The following is a 16,091-nucleotide window of genomic DNA, read 5'->3' as shown; positions in this document are numbered from 1 at the left end:
TCTTAAAATACACGCGACTGCATATTGTACTTATGTATTATTCTAATAAATTATTTAAACCAATTATAATATATTACTTTGTCTGCGACAGAATGAAATCTAATTAAATATATAATTAAATAATAGTGAAACAAAAAAAATACCAAAAAGAATAATCATTTTACGTAATTTTTTATTTTTTTTAATTTTTTTTTTTTAAGTTATTTCTTTTTTAATTATATAATTGGATATATAAACAAGTGAAAAATTTATAATTAGAAAAATTATATGTAATGTTTTGCAGTTTCGTGTATTTTTCTCCTTGTTATTAAGCATCTATTATGAATAAAATATGCGCATAATTAAATGTTATCTTTTATTATAATTACTATATAAATAATAATAGCAACTATCATACTATATAATTACATGTTACTACTACCAATTGTAACCGAGTCAATTTCTTCACATGCAACGATACTTATTATTTTAATATTTTATATAAATATTCACCAAATTAATTTTACATGTACATTCAGTGCGTTGAACAATAAGAAGCAAAGACAAAGCTTCTGAAGGTAAGTCGATTCCATAATTTTACTTTGTCAATTGATGATTGTATGTTTGAAAAGCGTAGTTTTGTCCATCCAAACAATTCTTGATTGAAATTCTTATCCAAGTGATTCTATATAATCTTTTATAAAATTGAGCGTCTACAAAAAAAAAAGAATTTTGGTAAAGAAGTTTTATCAGATAATTTTTCAAAAATCTACATATTTATTAGCACTTTAAAATATGCTTAGATTTATTCGTAGCAGATCCAATGTACATCTGTCTTTCTTTATATTAAATATTCAGTTATCGAGCAATATCCGCGAAACATCTAATTGAATTTTGTATATAAAACAACTATTGGAAAAATTTATATAAAGTATTGCATGCTTTATGATATTATGATGCTAATTCTCAATACTGCAATATCTTTAAATAACACAGATATTTCAAATTTTAGATTCTTGTTTTTTAATAATCTATCTAGAAATTAAATTGATCATTATAAATATATATATTTTGTTCAAGGAGGTACATACACCCAGGAGGACAAAAAACATTTTTTCAATTTTTATATCTTTAATTTTTAATATTTCGAGAATACTCTGGAAATTTTAATCAAATAAATATTTGTAGTTAAAAATAAAAAATGTACTTCCATTAAAAAATTTAGAAAGGCATTTTTATTTTTATCGCTCTGAAAGTAGGTATTTTCTTAAAAAACTGAAAAGTTTGTTTATAAAGAATCAATTTTTCTTTTCTAGAGAAAGATGGTGAAACGATGAAAATCTTTTCATCGATGGATGTCAAAGCTGTTTTTCGCAGTTACTATTTTTTTCTCATATGGCAGGAACAGAAAGCTGATCATTGGAGTCACGCTTTTATGTCGAGTAATAAAAAAAAGAGGAATTTAAAACTTATTGTCAGACGTATTTCTAAACGAAGCGCGTTGGATTCAATTAAGTCATGGACACATGATTCGGTGGATTATCGGACGTTTCGCTTCCGCTGCTGCTGTAACGCGGTTGATCCTTCAGAGATTCATCGGCGACGATGACAGAATTGCCAGGAACGCAGGAGTGATCTCGATTGGTGATTATCGATCCGTAGGTGTCCTTGTATAAGCAGACGCCGCAGAATCCCGTCGCATTGTAGAGCGGCAGATTCATCAAGCCGTTCGACACGGCGAAGTTTCTGAAACACGAGATTCGATTATAGAGAAAATTTTTCCGCAAACTCTTAATTACCCAACGATTAATCGACGCGCATTTTCGGACACTCGATACATTTTCTAATCTCGCGAGGTCTATGATTTTTTTTTCCGTCTATGAAAAATGGTCCCGGGAAAACTGTAAGAGAGCGCGTGATCAATTTGTGTATCTCTCCGAAAGAGTATTCGCTCCGAAAGAGCTTTTATTCGGTGAAACATTAGGGGAGGATAAACTACAGTTCGCGTGTCGGCGACCCTCTGCTCGTTTACGTTCCTTAATACTGTGCCTGAGTTTAATGAAGACTTATTGTGAGATCATTCCCCCTCCCTTCCGTCCATTAGGATTCGTAATAAAAATTCCCATGACACTCTCTCCATTTTTTATCAACGCGTAATATTTTATATCAATAACAATGTTTAGTCACAAGAGACAAAAGATATAATTATACAATAATATAACATCGTAGAATAATTTTACGCAGTCAAACATCAAACACACATCTCGTTGATAAGTTTACAATTGAAAGTTTATCAAAATTAATTTTATGTAAAAACGATCAAAAAAGTTATATTTCGTTATTTCATTGCGATCATAATAAGATATCTTTTAAAGTTCAGGATAAATTGAGATCGCAAAAGATGTGAGGGATGGAGAAAGGGGGGGGGTTGCGACAAGTGAATGAGAAAATCTGCGGTTAGTACACCGAGTGCATTTATCCGTGAGTTTATCGAGCGTCAGGTGAATATCGACTGAATAACGCCCGGGGGCACAAGGCAAGGGTGGTGACAAATAAGAGAAGGGGGCTAGAGGAGAAGGGCGGGATTCGGTGGACCTCGAGAACGACTCGAGCTAGGGTGATTCCCGATTGCGATATGCCGCTAAATAGCCTTAAGTAGGATTATATCTCGTGCTATTGTGACGAACAGGCGAGGCGAGACGAGGAAGTTAGAGGACGAGGGGAAGGAGTGGCTCGTACAAATTTCTCTTTATGCGGGAGCCCGACCGGGACGTCCCGATACTTCGCGTCGCATCCCTACGAAGGATATTTGAATTTTCGTCGAGCAAACTCTCTGCAAATCGTACCGAAGTAATTGTTCGCAATGGGATCGGAATCTGATTTCCGGTGAAAAGCGCTTGACGATTCTTGCACGATTTAGGATATTCAAAAGAGGGGGCTGTAAAATTTCGTCTTTGTGAGTTTTTCGAATCAGTAACGCAAAGAAAGGGCGCTAAAAACATGGAGACACTCCAGGATAGTATGAAAAAAAAGCTTAATATCGAATTGTTTTTTTCGTAACAAATAATTAAGCCTTTAATTCAATTTCTGTTAGAATAAAATCCGCTTATAAGTGATTGAAGAATAAAATTTTTTGCATTTCATCCTTTCTCTCTCTTTCTCTTCTTAATTTGGAAAATTATAGAATCATTTTAGCATGGAACGACAGACGTATTGATGAAACTAATAGACGCGCACTCTAATAACCGCATTAGAGAACGCAATACAATACATCACATCGACTAGATAACGATTCAGCTGGATGCACAGCACGTGGGATGCCTAAGGCGTGTGGGATGTACGTGAGAACCGTCATATGCTTTCTTATGTGTGGCCATTTATTTTTCCCATGTCAGCTTCAATAAGGCAGGGAATTGAGATTGTACGTTTAAATAGCTTTGAGAAATAACATTGGCAAATAACCAACTTACCTACCCTAACTAAACGAATTATTAATATCTCTGAATTATATTCAAAGGTGTCAAATATAATATTCCAATGCCAAAGAAAAGATGTGTGAAAACTTTATCGAGAAAGAACAAAAACCTTTACCGATACTGCTGATCCAATTGCGCTTTCTCGATCCTCTTGTCTTTGGCGCGCCTATTTTGGAACCAGATCTTGATTTGCGTCTCGGTGAGTCTAAGGGAGGCCGCGAGCTCGAACCTACGTCCCCTCGAGATATATTCCCCTCGTCGGTATTCGACTTCCAATCTCAAGGTCTGTTCGCCACTGAATGTCGTTCTCTGTCTTCGCGGACGGCCCTCTTTTCTCCTTCTACGTGCCACTAGAAGAAAAAAAGAAGAAAAAGAAAATCTCAAATTTTCTGTCATAATTTTATCATATATATATTCTTTACGATTTATTATAAAAATCGAAGTACATTTAAAGGATATTGGTTAATAATAAAGGGCAATTTTTGTTGGTCTACTTTCTGAGAATGTATGTATTTAAATTTCTGAGAATTCTGGGAATGTAAGAAACGTATTTTTATATCAAGTATTAGGCGAGAAGAAACAAAGACAGAGAAAGAGAGAGAGAGAGAGAGAAATAAAAAGAGGCTATAATTCGTCCATTTAAACGAAATGATATTAATGATTTCGTGATCAGTGTGAAACAACACAACGACGATCACGCGACGAAGCCAATCTCGTTTCCTGGGTTCCCCCCAACATCTGGATGCTTGTACGAGTAACAAATGATCGTGAAATCAGCCTCGAAATGTACAGACTCCGTAGACCTTTCAATAATTGACACTTCAAATTATGGTTGGGAGATGTACACGTGTGTCATGATTTGCTTCAATTAGATTTTTATCTTTTTTTTTTGTGCATATTCGATACAAGGTATACCTCACTTCCAGGTGAGGTAAATCTAGACGCGTTGTAATTCCATCTTCGTCACGTGACAGAATAATTAGGACGTGCCGGTAAGCGACACCGGAAATCGTGGCTTCCCGAGGCTTCGCTCAATCTAGCCCGAAGTATATACGGGATCCTGATTGCATCTTCAATTTTATAATCCTTTACAGCAGTGCGATAGATTTCAAAGAAGAAATAAATGCGTGAGAAAGAGAACATTATAATTGGACGAAATATGTAAAATAAAAGATTCTCCAACAAGGTTTCGGAAAAAAAAATCTATAATCTTAAGTAATCTTTTCGTTAGTATAATCTCTGTATATAGAGGAAAAAGTGATAAATAATTGAAACATAATTAGAAGAATAATTCTTACATCGAAAAAGTGAAATTTGAAAAGAAATGAAAGAAAAGTTGCCGATATATAATCGTATATAAATTTATATCTCTTTCCCCTCGAATATTCCTATTCTTTGGGACAAATTGTGAGATCACGAAGATCAAAATCAGGATACGCAAGTATGTATGCGGATTGCGGCGCGATACAATTTGCGAGGCGAAGCTCACGAACACCCGGCGTGCACAATATTTTCCGGCGACTCGAATCGGCGGTGGCTCTCGAGAGGCTTAAGGACCGCCGAGGAAGAAGAAGAGGAGGAGGAGGAAGAGCTGATTTGTGAAGGGAATACCGCGATATGTATTTCCCATTGAGGGGCGGCCAACTGCGTCCCGTAATCTCGTCACAATAACGCGACGAGGTGTCGAAGCGGGATAAAACCGCGCGTTCGTTCTCGCGTGCAATGTTTTCCCTGTCGCGGGCTTTCCCGACAAACTTTCCAGATGAAGAGTGAAATTCGCTAATTCTCGCCATCCCGTCGGAGCAGGACATCCGCGCGATATCTCGGCAATCTGTTATAAAACTATTCATATAGATATTTTGAAATGCTTTTTTTCCAGAGCTCGTTCTAATCTTGTGAGATTTTGTCGGTAAATTGTTCGAAACTTTTGTTCGTTTATGTTATATTTCAATGGTTTTTTAAACGATCCAAAGTTTTTTCACGATGAAAATAAATTTATTTCGATCGCAAAATCTTCTTGAATAGAATTCCACAAGAAACGCATCCTTTTGAAATTACTTTAATATTTTTGGAATATCTACTATGCAGAGAACTGAATAAATATTTAAAATATATTTCGAGAGAGTTTCGGAATATTAGGATCATTATTTTTAAAAATAGTACAATTTTCGACCGAGTCCTATTTTATGATGTCTTCTCTCGAAACTTTCTTTTTTTAACATTCGCCTTCGAAGAATGTCATAAATCATCTTCGATAAGTCGTTCTTTTTGAAAGAATTTCGTGAAAAGATTAAACTTGAAAATCTATCATTTTTCGCGAAACAATTTCCGCGTGGGATTCGTACCATTGTCGTTACTGAGAAATCGTTCATTGTCGATATTAAGAGAGAGTATCACTACATCCTCTCCCTCTGGACGATGGTCGTTCTCTCGACGTCGCATAATGCGACATCGCAAAATCTGCTTACCGAATCGCGAATACTCGAATGCAAAGACGCCTTCCAATCCTCAGCTTACAGAAAGAGAGAGAGAGAGAGAGAGAAGGAGGAAGGAACAGAGAGAGAGAGAGAGGGACGTGTCGTCCGAGTACTAGGTCTTTGGAAATGCATGATGCTTGCGTTTTCATGTACATATCTCCATGTTGCAGCTCGTACGATGGGTGGAACAGAATGTATGTCTTTTGATCGAAAATATCGTAACGTATGAAGTATAAGATCTCTATGCTGAAATTGGAGATAATAATACATGATTTTGAGTAAAAAAAAAATGCATTTTAATACATAAATTTGATCAATGCCAGCTTTTAGATCATCCAAAAAATCAATCATAGATTATAAATAATTTTATCGTGAAAAACAAATTTTATTTTTATATGTGCTAATAGGTCTAAAAATTTAAATACTCCAAAATTGTCTTAATATTTTGAAACATCTAACTTTTAGAGCCAATTATAACATTAATTAATTCTTTATCAATTGTTCAAAATAAGGAAAATTAAATCAAAATAAATATATAATTAAAATGGATTAAATTAAGCTGCATGTTAATATGAAAAATTTATGATTGAATTTAATTCGGTAAATTTCGGTAAGTTTTTATATCACGCTACGAGCGATTTATTTTGCATTTCGCGACAGGAGAGAACAACGAGAACTTACGAAACGCTGAAAATCCTTGGAAGTGGTGTTCAGCCACGGGATGATGGCCAGGCAGACTGTTAAGATGCGGCGGCAACACGGACGGATGTGCGACTTGCGTCAAGTGTAAGGATGGATGACCACCGGATACTCTCGGGAAGAATCCGTGTAGAAACGGCAGCCTCACTCCCGCGAGCACTGAATCCTTCTCTGCTCCTTTCTCCTCGAACACCTGACTTCTCGCGGCGTTGTCCGATGTCTTCTCGGGATCTTTGGAATGCGACATCTGACAAAAAAAAAAATGCTCGATAACAATTTAATTTAATTGATTTCGATTATGATTAATTATGATTAATTCAAATTTAAAAGAAAAATCTCTTTCGTATGATTCGAAAAAAATTAATCGAGAAGATTAGATAGACTTTCGAGATTCGCGAATTCTTAAAAAAACGTTCTTAAAAAATGTCATATTTATCTTAATTATAAGAAGAAGAGACAAGACACGATCTTTCTCTGGTCGTACTCACATGGAATATTTTACGCGATTCGAGTGAACCAGACAACACGTGAGGGGCCTCCCCCGTGATTTCTGGCGAAGAGTCCAAACTTTCCCGCGCGTCCTCGTCATCCTCCGTTTTTTTGGTCGCCTCCAAATGACCGTAGAGTCGCGCGAAGAAACGTCGCGGCGATGAAGGTCTTCTCGTTTTTTTCGCAGACATTTGGCACGATTTTTAAATTCAGTGATCCATAGATCTCGAAAAAACTTTAAACTTTAGTCGGAAATTTTCTCTAACGAAAAGCGAGAGTGAGAAGAACTGTTTTCGAAGATTTTCAAAAATGATTTTTCTAAATAAAAAGGACGATCTGAAAAGACTCTCTCTTTGGAAAATATTTTTTTTTCGAATAACGAATAGATTGATGAAAAAAAAATGTTTCTGTAAGAAAAAATTTTTCCCGTAGATGGATCGCTCGAAAGGCCTGTAAAATATTTGTAAAAAACAAACAAATGAATCTCTTGAATCTTTGTAAAATTTTAAATGTTTCTTCAAGTAAAGAAAGTTTAGGATTTTTTACATGCAAATGCTATTAAAGTCATAAAATTTTCAGATATCTAATATTCCAAAAAGGTCTTTAGAATTCTCTCCCAACTTCCACAAAGTTTCACAGTTTTCAAATGTCGAGAATCGACATACGTAATGCATCTTTTTCAAAATTGTTACACATTTCATCAATTATTTCTTTTATTTCTATTTAAAATGTTATTTTTCACTTAATCGATTTCCGTTAATAACTTCACTGGATCACAAATTTTTCAACACACAATCAAAGTTATCACACAACTATAGACAACTATCAGGATAGAGGATGCAGAATTCGCGAGCTAGAGAACGTCGGTCTCTGATGCGGGACAGCACGCGCGTCTGAATCACCTAGCCGTCCTCCATTCTCTCACCTCGTACTTTGGTTAGGGCGAAGGAACAAGGTAGGGATACGTGAGGTACTCCCTTCCACGGAGATGTCTCTCCACCCTCGTTCACCCTTCCATTTCCATCCGGCGCTGCGCCGCCCCTGTGCGAAGTCGCACGTGCGGCCGCGTTTGCACATCCGAAGGTTTTGCTTCTTGTAGATGGATAAACACGCGGATAGCGTTAGTTTTAAGATGTCCTGGTTCGCGATCTTTCCGAACTCAATTTACCTGAAATGCCGAAAAATTTGTGATATATAATTACAGACATTGCGACGAGATTATGAAGGTATATAATGGATCCTTGAATTTTTTACCAATTTTTGAAATCAATTTTCCTCTCGCGAAAATCTTAAAAAAGGTCACCATTTGTTACAATCCATTTTTTTATTATTTTATAATATTATAATTCAACTTTAATAAAAATTATATAGATAATAAATAAAAAATTAATAAATAATAAAATAGAATAAATAAATAAAATAATGTGTATAATATAAAATAAAAATTACGTATTAAGTTTTATAAATACTATACATATAGATACATAAAAAACAAGAGAGAAAGAAATATTACACAATTTCCAATATAATAATAAAAAAAAAATAATAATATAAAAGAAGACAACGAGGGAGAGAGTTTCGCAAATTACTCTATTTCGATAACCGCGATTGATAACCAATCATGCATTGTGCTTTGCGAAGAAATGAAAGAGGGGCTCTTTCGCGAGCAAGAATGAAAGAAGTGAACACGCGCGGTTTAGCGTGAACAGCGAGATTATTTGCGGATTCATTCTGTTTTCAATTTTCTCAATGCAGTGAAACAACGCATTCCGCGATAGGTCATGATTATTGTTACTTATTGGTATTCCCTTTCTTCGGTTTTAATCTTTAATTGAAGACGATATTATTCTTCTCTCGTGTGATATATACAATCTATTTCTGGTTGTTTTTTTTAAATAAATAATTAGAATTATCAAATTGCAGGAAACCTGAAAAAAATTCATAAAAAAAGAGATTAAAATTTTGATTGCATTTGTTTTCCCTTTACTTATTGCTAGCTGCATATTTCAAAAAATAAAAATTGCGTACTGCATAATATAAATTTTGTGATACGCATGTTTATGTACAATGTTTCATTTTTATCGCATTTTTTAATAGCAAATTATTTGATTAATTTAAAATCAATTCCCTGAAAATATGAGATATTAATAATTTTTGAGTTATAAATGATTAAAAAAGAAGAATTTGTTGCAAACTAAATTTTAGCAAATTATAAATGGATTACAAAATTATATTCTTCAGCTAATTTTAAATGAAAATTACTTTAGAATAGAGTTTCAAGTTTAATGACTTTTATATGATGTTAAAAAAATTGAATAAATAATAACGTTTCATGATATTTTTGCTGACAAAAATATAATTCAGATTAGAAAATCAAAGAGAGAAAAAGAATTTGTTATTAAAAATTATATATGTATAATGTGGTAAAAACACAAGATATATGTATACATTGTATATACTATTACCGAGTTAAAAAGCAGAAAATGCTGTAAAATTCAAACATTCTATATATTATTATTATAATTAAAAAAATGTCCGATTAATGAGCATTGGCATCGAACAAAATCTAGAATGAAATCGAATAACAAATAAAGATAAAAGTGACAATAACATGCTCTCGCAAGCCCTGCTGTTGAACGATACAGCAGCTCAAAGCTTCATCAGCAACATTCCTCGTCTGCAGCATCCGGCATCATCATGGATCTCATCCAGTCGTCCCATCATTCTCGATCATGTATATGTCCTCTTCCTCCCGTCTCCCGCCCCTTTCGTCACAGTTCTCTGGCGGATGATCTGGATTGTTTCGCGTGAGATTTAATCCGCACGGTGGAGGCGGATTCTGAATGCTGGACCAATCGGGCGACGGGCGGGGATCGATGTAATTAGAGGAGCCAACCCGGCGAGAGTGTCGAGGGAGAGCGCGGGAGGCACATGCGCGCGCGTCGCCGTGAGCGCCCGTGCCCGTGCCCGTGCCCGTTCCCGCTCCCGCTCCCGTTCCCGCGCTCGAGTATATGGGTGTCTAATTCCCTTTGTACGCCGTCTATTATTGTCGGCATTTACGATTATTACGCTCACGCTGATTTTGCGCGCGCTCGTCGTCACGTAGCCGTTGTCGTCGTCGTCGGGCACGACGCAACGCGACGCGACGCGACGCAACAATACAATTATCGTTATCCCCGCGGTCAATACGCGAGGACGAGCGGCGTCGGGGAGGCTGCGGGTGCGCGGCCGCTTATCGACGCGTTCTCTGGAAAACGAATTTATTATTATCATTACATTATTTTTTCTCTTTTTTTTTTACAAACGGAGCAGTAAAATAGCAAAGCTACCGTTTGAAGTAGCTCGATCGATGTCAAATCTCGTAACTCTAAGAATTATAGATGTAATATTTCTTTGTTTATGTTTTTTTTTTCAAATAGCTGTTTGTATAGAAGAATTTGTTGTTTGTATACAAAAGAATTTATTTTATTAAAACAATTATTTGAATGTAGATATGGTTAATTTATCAGCAAGAGTTTTTTTGGAAGGATATTTCTCTAGATCTGATATTTTCAACTGGTTCATATGTTCTGCTTAATTAGCACAATCCCTCTAATAAGGGTACATTTTCGAGGTTTTTCTTAAATATTAATTCAATTTCTCTTCGAATCTTACAAGTTCTTATTATTTTCTTACTATATCAATTCCATACAAAAATACTAATTTTCTAAACTACACTATTTCTAAAAATTCAGGCAAACTTCAAATCTACATGGATGATTGAAATTCTTTCAATATCTGCCACGCAAAAAAACTCGACGACAAAAAATGGATGTGGATGAATCACCATATATGTATATTCGATAAGAGAAGTCTTTTAAATATAGTGGCATAATCGCAATTTCTTTTTGACATTAATATAATAACCTTTATGATATGTAAACATGACGCGGTTATATCAATGTCGTAGCTCACCTAGCAAGCTTTTAAGAAACGGCAGAAAAACATCCAGCAGGATATGTCCCCGAAGACTTGGGCGGAGCACGGGAAGCTTGGAGCTACGACGAAATCACATATCTCATCGTAAGTCTTCGTATCGTACGTTGTTATTGGAGATGATATTATCACCGGAGTTTTAATACATGTGTATAGGAAGCCAGAATGAGACTTTGGCCTTGACGGAGTCGGGGCGCGGAATCGGGCCCCGGAAGAAAGGTCGGGTAGCCCTGGGTCTATTTTGTACTCTATCGTGTTCGCAGTGCTGCGTGTGGAACACCTGGGGCCCCATAGCGGGTTTCGCCTTGCGGGCTTTCCCGAACTGGAATGAGTCCCTGGTGGCCCTGCTGTCCGATTGGGGATGCATCAGCTATTTGACCTGCTGCATACCCTGTTGCTGGCTCCTCTATAAGAAAGGTGATCTTGTCTCTTTAGATTTCTTCATATTTATCGTGATTATAATTTAATTTATTTTTTAATTCTTTATTCTGACGATTATAATACGTTTCGCGTCAAGTAATACATTTAGCATTGCATAGTAACGAAAGGAAGAGCGAAAGGACAAAGTCAGTTATTTTTTTTTAAATAAAGCTTTTTTTACAAAAAAATGTGTTTTTCCCAAAAAAGTATTTGATTTGTCTAGACTTCACTTTATAAGACTTATTGATCTCTTTTTTGCTCTTTACAAGATAATTTAATTGTACAACTGTTGATTATGTAAATAAGATAATACACACAGTAAGTTTTAAATACAAATAAATTCACAAATAAATTTGAAAAACGCACCATTAATATTAAAATTGATTGAAGGCTTGACAATGTCCTTGCGAATGGCGGCGATTCTTTCGACCCTGGCGACCTTTGTTCGTTGCGTGTCCTCTAGAGAGAACGTTTTCACGATGTACGTTAATTACGTGTAGCTGATCGCCAACCAGGACTAAAGAGAATTCTACTTTTGTCACTCAGAATGGTACACACTGCGGCTATCCTGAACGGATTATCGGGAGTAATCCTTGGTCCTGCTACGGCATTGGTCTCCGCGGTTTGGTTCCCTCCTGGGAAACGCACCACCGCTACCGGTACTTCTCTAATTTATCTATATGTAATCAACAAACAAAATATGATTTAAAAAATAATTATGTATATAACATAATTCAACAAAAATTATATTTTTTATATCCATGATAAAGAATACATTTCCGCAATTAAAAAAGCTCCACGAAATAATCATTCTTTTTCTTAGATTTTTTTTTGTTGAATTGTGCTACTATTACTACATTAAATTGAGCAAGTTAATCGATATTGTAGGCATATCTTCCGCCTGCAATCAATTAGGAATGGCGATTTCTTATTTAATCGGGCCGGCCGTAGTAGGGAACACAGTAGCACGTAATATCACGCCCTTGACAAGTAATACAAATTTCAACGGAACTGTCGCTTTTGATAAAATGTACTCCGTGGTATTGCGAGCACAGATTACGTCTCTCATGAGGATCGGTATGTTTTTTAAAGACCTGTATATAAACAAAATAATTTTCTGTTTATATAAAATATAAAATAAGTTTATATAAGATATTTCAATAAGCAGTATTAGCAATATACTGACAGCAGATTCGAACATAGAAATTGCGGCAAATTGGCATCATTAAGTTATTACACATAAGTTTATATTCTGCTGGCAGAGTCTGCTACAAAATTTGACGACAGATTTTATTGTTTTCATGTCGCTAAGACTTGAAATAAAATAAAATAAAATTGTTGGAATAATTTGTTAACTTTTTGTTTTTTAATTGTTTTGCATAATAATTTCAGAATTTGTTGGTCAATTCTTAATCCTGATAGGCGTTCTTTGCTTCTTACCGGGGGAACCTTATCAATGTGTTGATCTTCCTGAAATTTCGGAGCGTCTTGGTCTTGCGGAATCAATTCTTCGTCTTCTAAAGTAATTTTTTATTATCTTTTCAAGATTTCAAACATTGAATTTTCTTAAAATATATTATAATTTATCTTTTTTTTTTATGACAAATTAGTGATGTTACATCACTTTCCATTTCATGTAAGACAACCAAGTCCCTTTGGCGCAGAGGATAGCGCGTTGGACTTCTAATCCAAAGGTCGTGGGTTCGATCCCCACAAGGGATGTTGATCCTTTTTATTTTTTTCCTCTCTCAGATTCCTTTTCTTGTTTTCTTTTGAACTTTGTGATTCGTATACTAAACTTCCCGATCTAAAAATAACTAAATATCGATTAAATAATCGAAAAATAAACTTTCTTATTGTTTGCTCGTTAATACATATGTATATTAGGCACAGTTATAATTAATTTATTATAAAAACTTAACTCTCAACAATCTCCTATTTCTGTTTCTTTTTTACAGGAACAAGAACATGTGGTGTCTCTGCTTGGCTGCTGCACTTAGTCAAGGTGTGACTGGACCTTGGCTGGCAATGATGACAATGACCTTTGGCACTAGCATTACACAAGTAAAAACAGTTTAAAAATTTTAAAAACTTTGAGCATTTTTTTTTCATTCAAAAAGTTTAAAATAGCAATTTATATTTTCCAAAATTTCAATTATCAAGTTTTTCAAACTGTTAAAAATTTACATTCAAAGATTCTAAGAGACTTAATTTATTTAGTCTAGTCGAAAACTTTAGACTTTTCGTCTCTCATCATTGCGTTATAGATAATTTTTTTAATAAGTCAAAATTCAGGAGGAAGCGGACAAATTAGCTTTTTGGACCATCATCGTAAGCGGTACTTTGAGCTTGATAGCATCACGATTGGCAGACGCATTTCAAGGTCGTTTAAAGATTACTCTTCACATATTGTTGACGATATCGTCAGCAATGTTTCTATGGATACTCTTGCTGGACGATCGTATCCTAGTTTTCCATAGGGGTGAGCTGTACGCCGCAGTAATCCTGGGTATATCCGCCAGCTGGTCCACTCCCGCTCTTTTTCTTGAACTCGCCTCCGAAATTGCGTTTCCGGTCTCCGAAGCCATCGTCGGCGGTTATATGATCTTCCTGTCGAATCTCGTCGGCGCACTCTTTTACTTCTCATACTTCCTCCCGTGGATGAGTAAGAATAATGGTTACGATACGTATTTCGACACTCTATAAATTAAAACATTATATTATATTTTATTATATCCACAACTATACTAGCGTTTTTGATATTATATATGTGTGCGATCACTCTTTATCTTGTGCTTTTATATTACATAAGCAGATATTGAATACTGCATAAGTAGATAATTAAAAAGTATCATTTTAAAGCACAAAAAATGCATAGTTATAGAAAATTATCGCAATAGTATATTATATAAATTTAGAAATATTATTGTCTCTTCTTCCTTCTCACATTCTTTTTATTACATTTTGAATTTTCTTCAAGCTTAAAGTTATATCCAGTTTTCTTTTTCTTTTTGCTTTTTACATCACTCTTATTATTTCTATTTATTATTTAAAATATTTATTTTTATTTTCAGAAGATTTAATTTCTGCTTCCTTAATAAAGATAAAAATCTTTAATATATAATTTATTTATTTTTTTTACTTTCTTTACTTCTTATTGTTAGATAAACACTCGTCGACGTATTTGACATTTGCAAACATCTCGATGGCAACTATACTCATAATTTACGTCAAGGAAGATTATAATCGTACAAAGATGAAGTAAGTATATTTAATATCACGTATCGCCTTTACATGATCGCAGAGTTATTTAATTTGTTATACTCGTATTATACGCAAATAGCACGCCAATTAATAAATATTAAGAGAAAGGCAAAATAGAAAGAAAAAATAGAGAGTGTACAATTAGACAATTTTACGATAAAGAACATATTTTAATCTAGATTTATATCAAAAAGAGAACAAAAAAAAGAATACGATAAAACTAACTTAATTGACACGATATGCAAATATACATACGTATATATTGTCTTTTTATTTTTTAATTTATTTTTTGCGTTAAGGCTCCTGTTTCCTCATTGCAGTTATATTGAATAATGACATTAGAAGTGAGAAATGAGAATTTATGAGAATTTTTTTTTTCGCGTACATATATACATTAAAGTAAATTAAGTTTTTTATATGTCATTATATACAAGCGTGTAAAAAAGACATACTATCAACATCATAAATATATTCTATTAAATAGAAGAGATTACATGTAAAAAAACTATAATTTATTTCGATATATACTATAAACAAATCATTTTTTTCACTTTCAACATTAACTCGATATTATTGCAATGATAAATCATAGTTCTTACATATATATTTATACATATGTATGTTACTATCATTAGGTTTTATTAGAGAGAGAATTTGTTTTTTATATGAAATTTTATATCTCACAAGATCTGTATTGTTTTCTCAACAAAGTATCAATCTCTCTCTTGTTATTGTTAGAATGAAACATCCTATATATATATATATGTCAAATATTAATAATTAATTATTGCGATTCTTTTTTTAGTTCGATATCTCGAGCATCTTGGAAAGAAATAAAAGATTGCAAAAGATTTCGAAGGAAGAAAATACGACGCTAACAGATTCCATTCATTCTTTCGATTAATAATTAATAAACATTCACAGATATCTTTATATCTCATCGAATTTAGCTACAGGCAAGACTGCAATAGCAAAATTTATAAGAATTACTATGTAATAATTATATTTTATTGCGGAAATATACATAAAGTTTATTCCGCCGAAATCGCGTACAAAATAATTCATATAAATATGCATGGCAATATTTTAGAATTTCAGAAGATGAATGCGTGTACAAGTACGTTAAATAAATAATATATTATTTCAATATAAATCGTCCATAGAGCAAATAAGAAATCTTTGCTTTTTTTCTCTCGATTGATCAATCAAATGTTACTACTACCTGATGAATAAATTTTTGAATGTAACGGACAGATTCTAATAGGAGAGCATCAGCTGATTCTTACACTACTACGCGTGCGTGAAAACGTCT

General features: G+C 34.2%; 2 protein-coding genes and 1 non-coding gene across 3 annotated transcripts; 2 read left to right on the top strand and 1 right to left on the bottom strand.

The window, feature by feature from the left end:
- Positions 1–338: 338 nt before the first annotated feature.
- LOC126856689 (homeobox protein rough) lies at positions 339–11,157 on the bottom strand. Its single transcript, XM_050605429.1, has 6 exons — positions 11,075–11,157; positions 9,732–10,367; positions 7,120–8,288; positions 6,614–6,878; positions 3,571–3,805; positions 339–1,725 (listed from the first exon to the last, which is right to left on the bottom strand). The coding sequence occupies exons 3-6, from the start codon at positions 7,309–7,311 to the stop codon at positions 1,491–1,493; spliced, it is 927 nt and encodes a 308-aa protein (XP_050461386.1). The 5' UTR covers positions 7,312–8,288; positions 9,732–10,367; positions 11,075–11,157; the 3' UTR covers positions 339–1,490.
- LOC126856683 (solute carrier family 49 member 4 homolog) lies at positions 10,716–15,756 on the top strand. Its single transcript, XM_050605421.1, has 10 exons — positions 10,716–11,182; positions 11,252–11,512; positions 11,906–11,996; positions 12,062–12,174; positions 12,404–12,592; positions 12,908–13,037; positions 13,474–13,579; positions 13,811–14,180; positions 14,680–14,776; positions 15,585–15,756. The coding sequence occupies exons 1-10, from the start codon at positions 11,044–11,046 to the stop codon at positions 15,655–15,657; spliced, it is 1,569 nt and encodes a 522-aa protein (XP_050461378.1). The 5' UTR covers positions 10,716–11,043; the 3' UTR covers positions 15,658–15,756.
- Trnar-ucu (transfer RNA arginine (anticodon UCU)) lies at positions 13,165–13,237 on the top strand. Its single transcript has one exon. It is a non-coding gene; the product is annotated as a tRNA-Arg (tRNA).
- Positions 15,757–16,091: the final 335 nt, after the last annotated feature.

This window comes from Cataglyphis hispanica, chromosome 19 (assembly GCF_021464435.1).
Source record: "Cataglyphis hispanica isolate Lineage 1 chromosome 19, ULB_Chis1_1.0, whole genome shotgun sequence".
NCBI classification, from domain to species: Eukaryota; Metazoa; Arthropoda; class Insecta; order Hymenoptera; family Formicidae; genus Cataglyphis; species Cataglyphis hispanica.
This window is presented reverse-complemented; position numbering and strand designations above follow the sequence as displayed.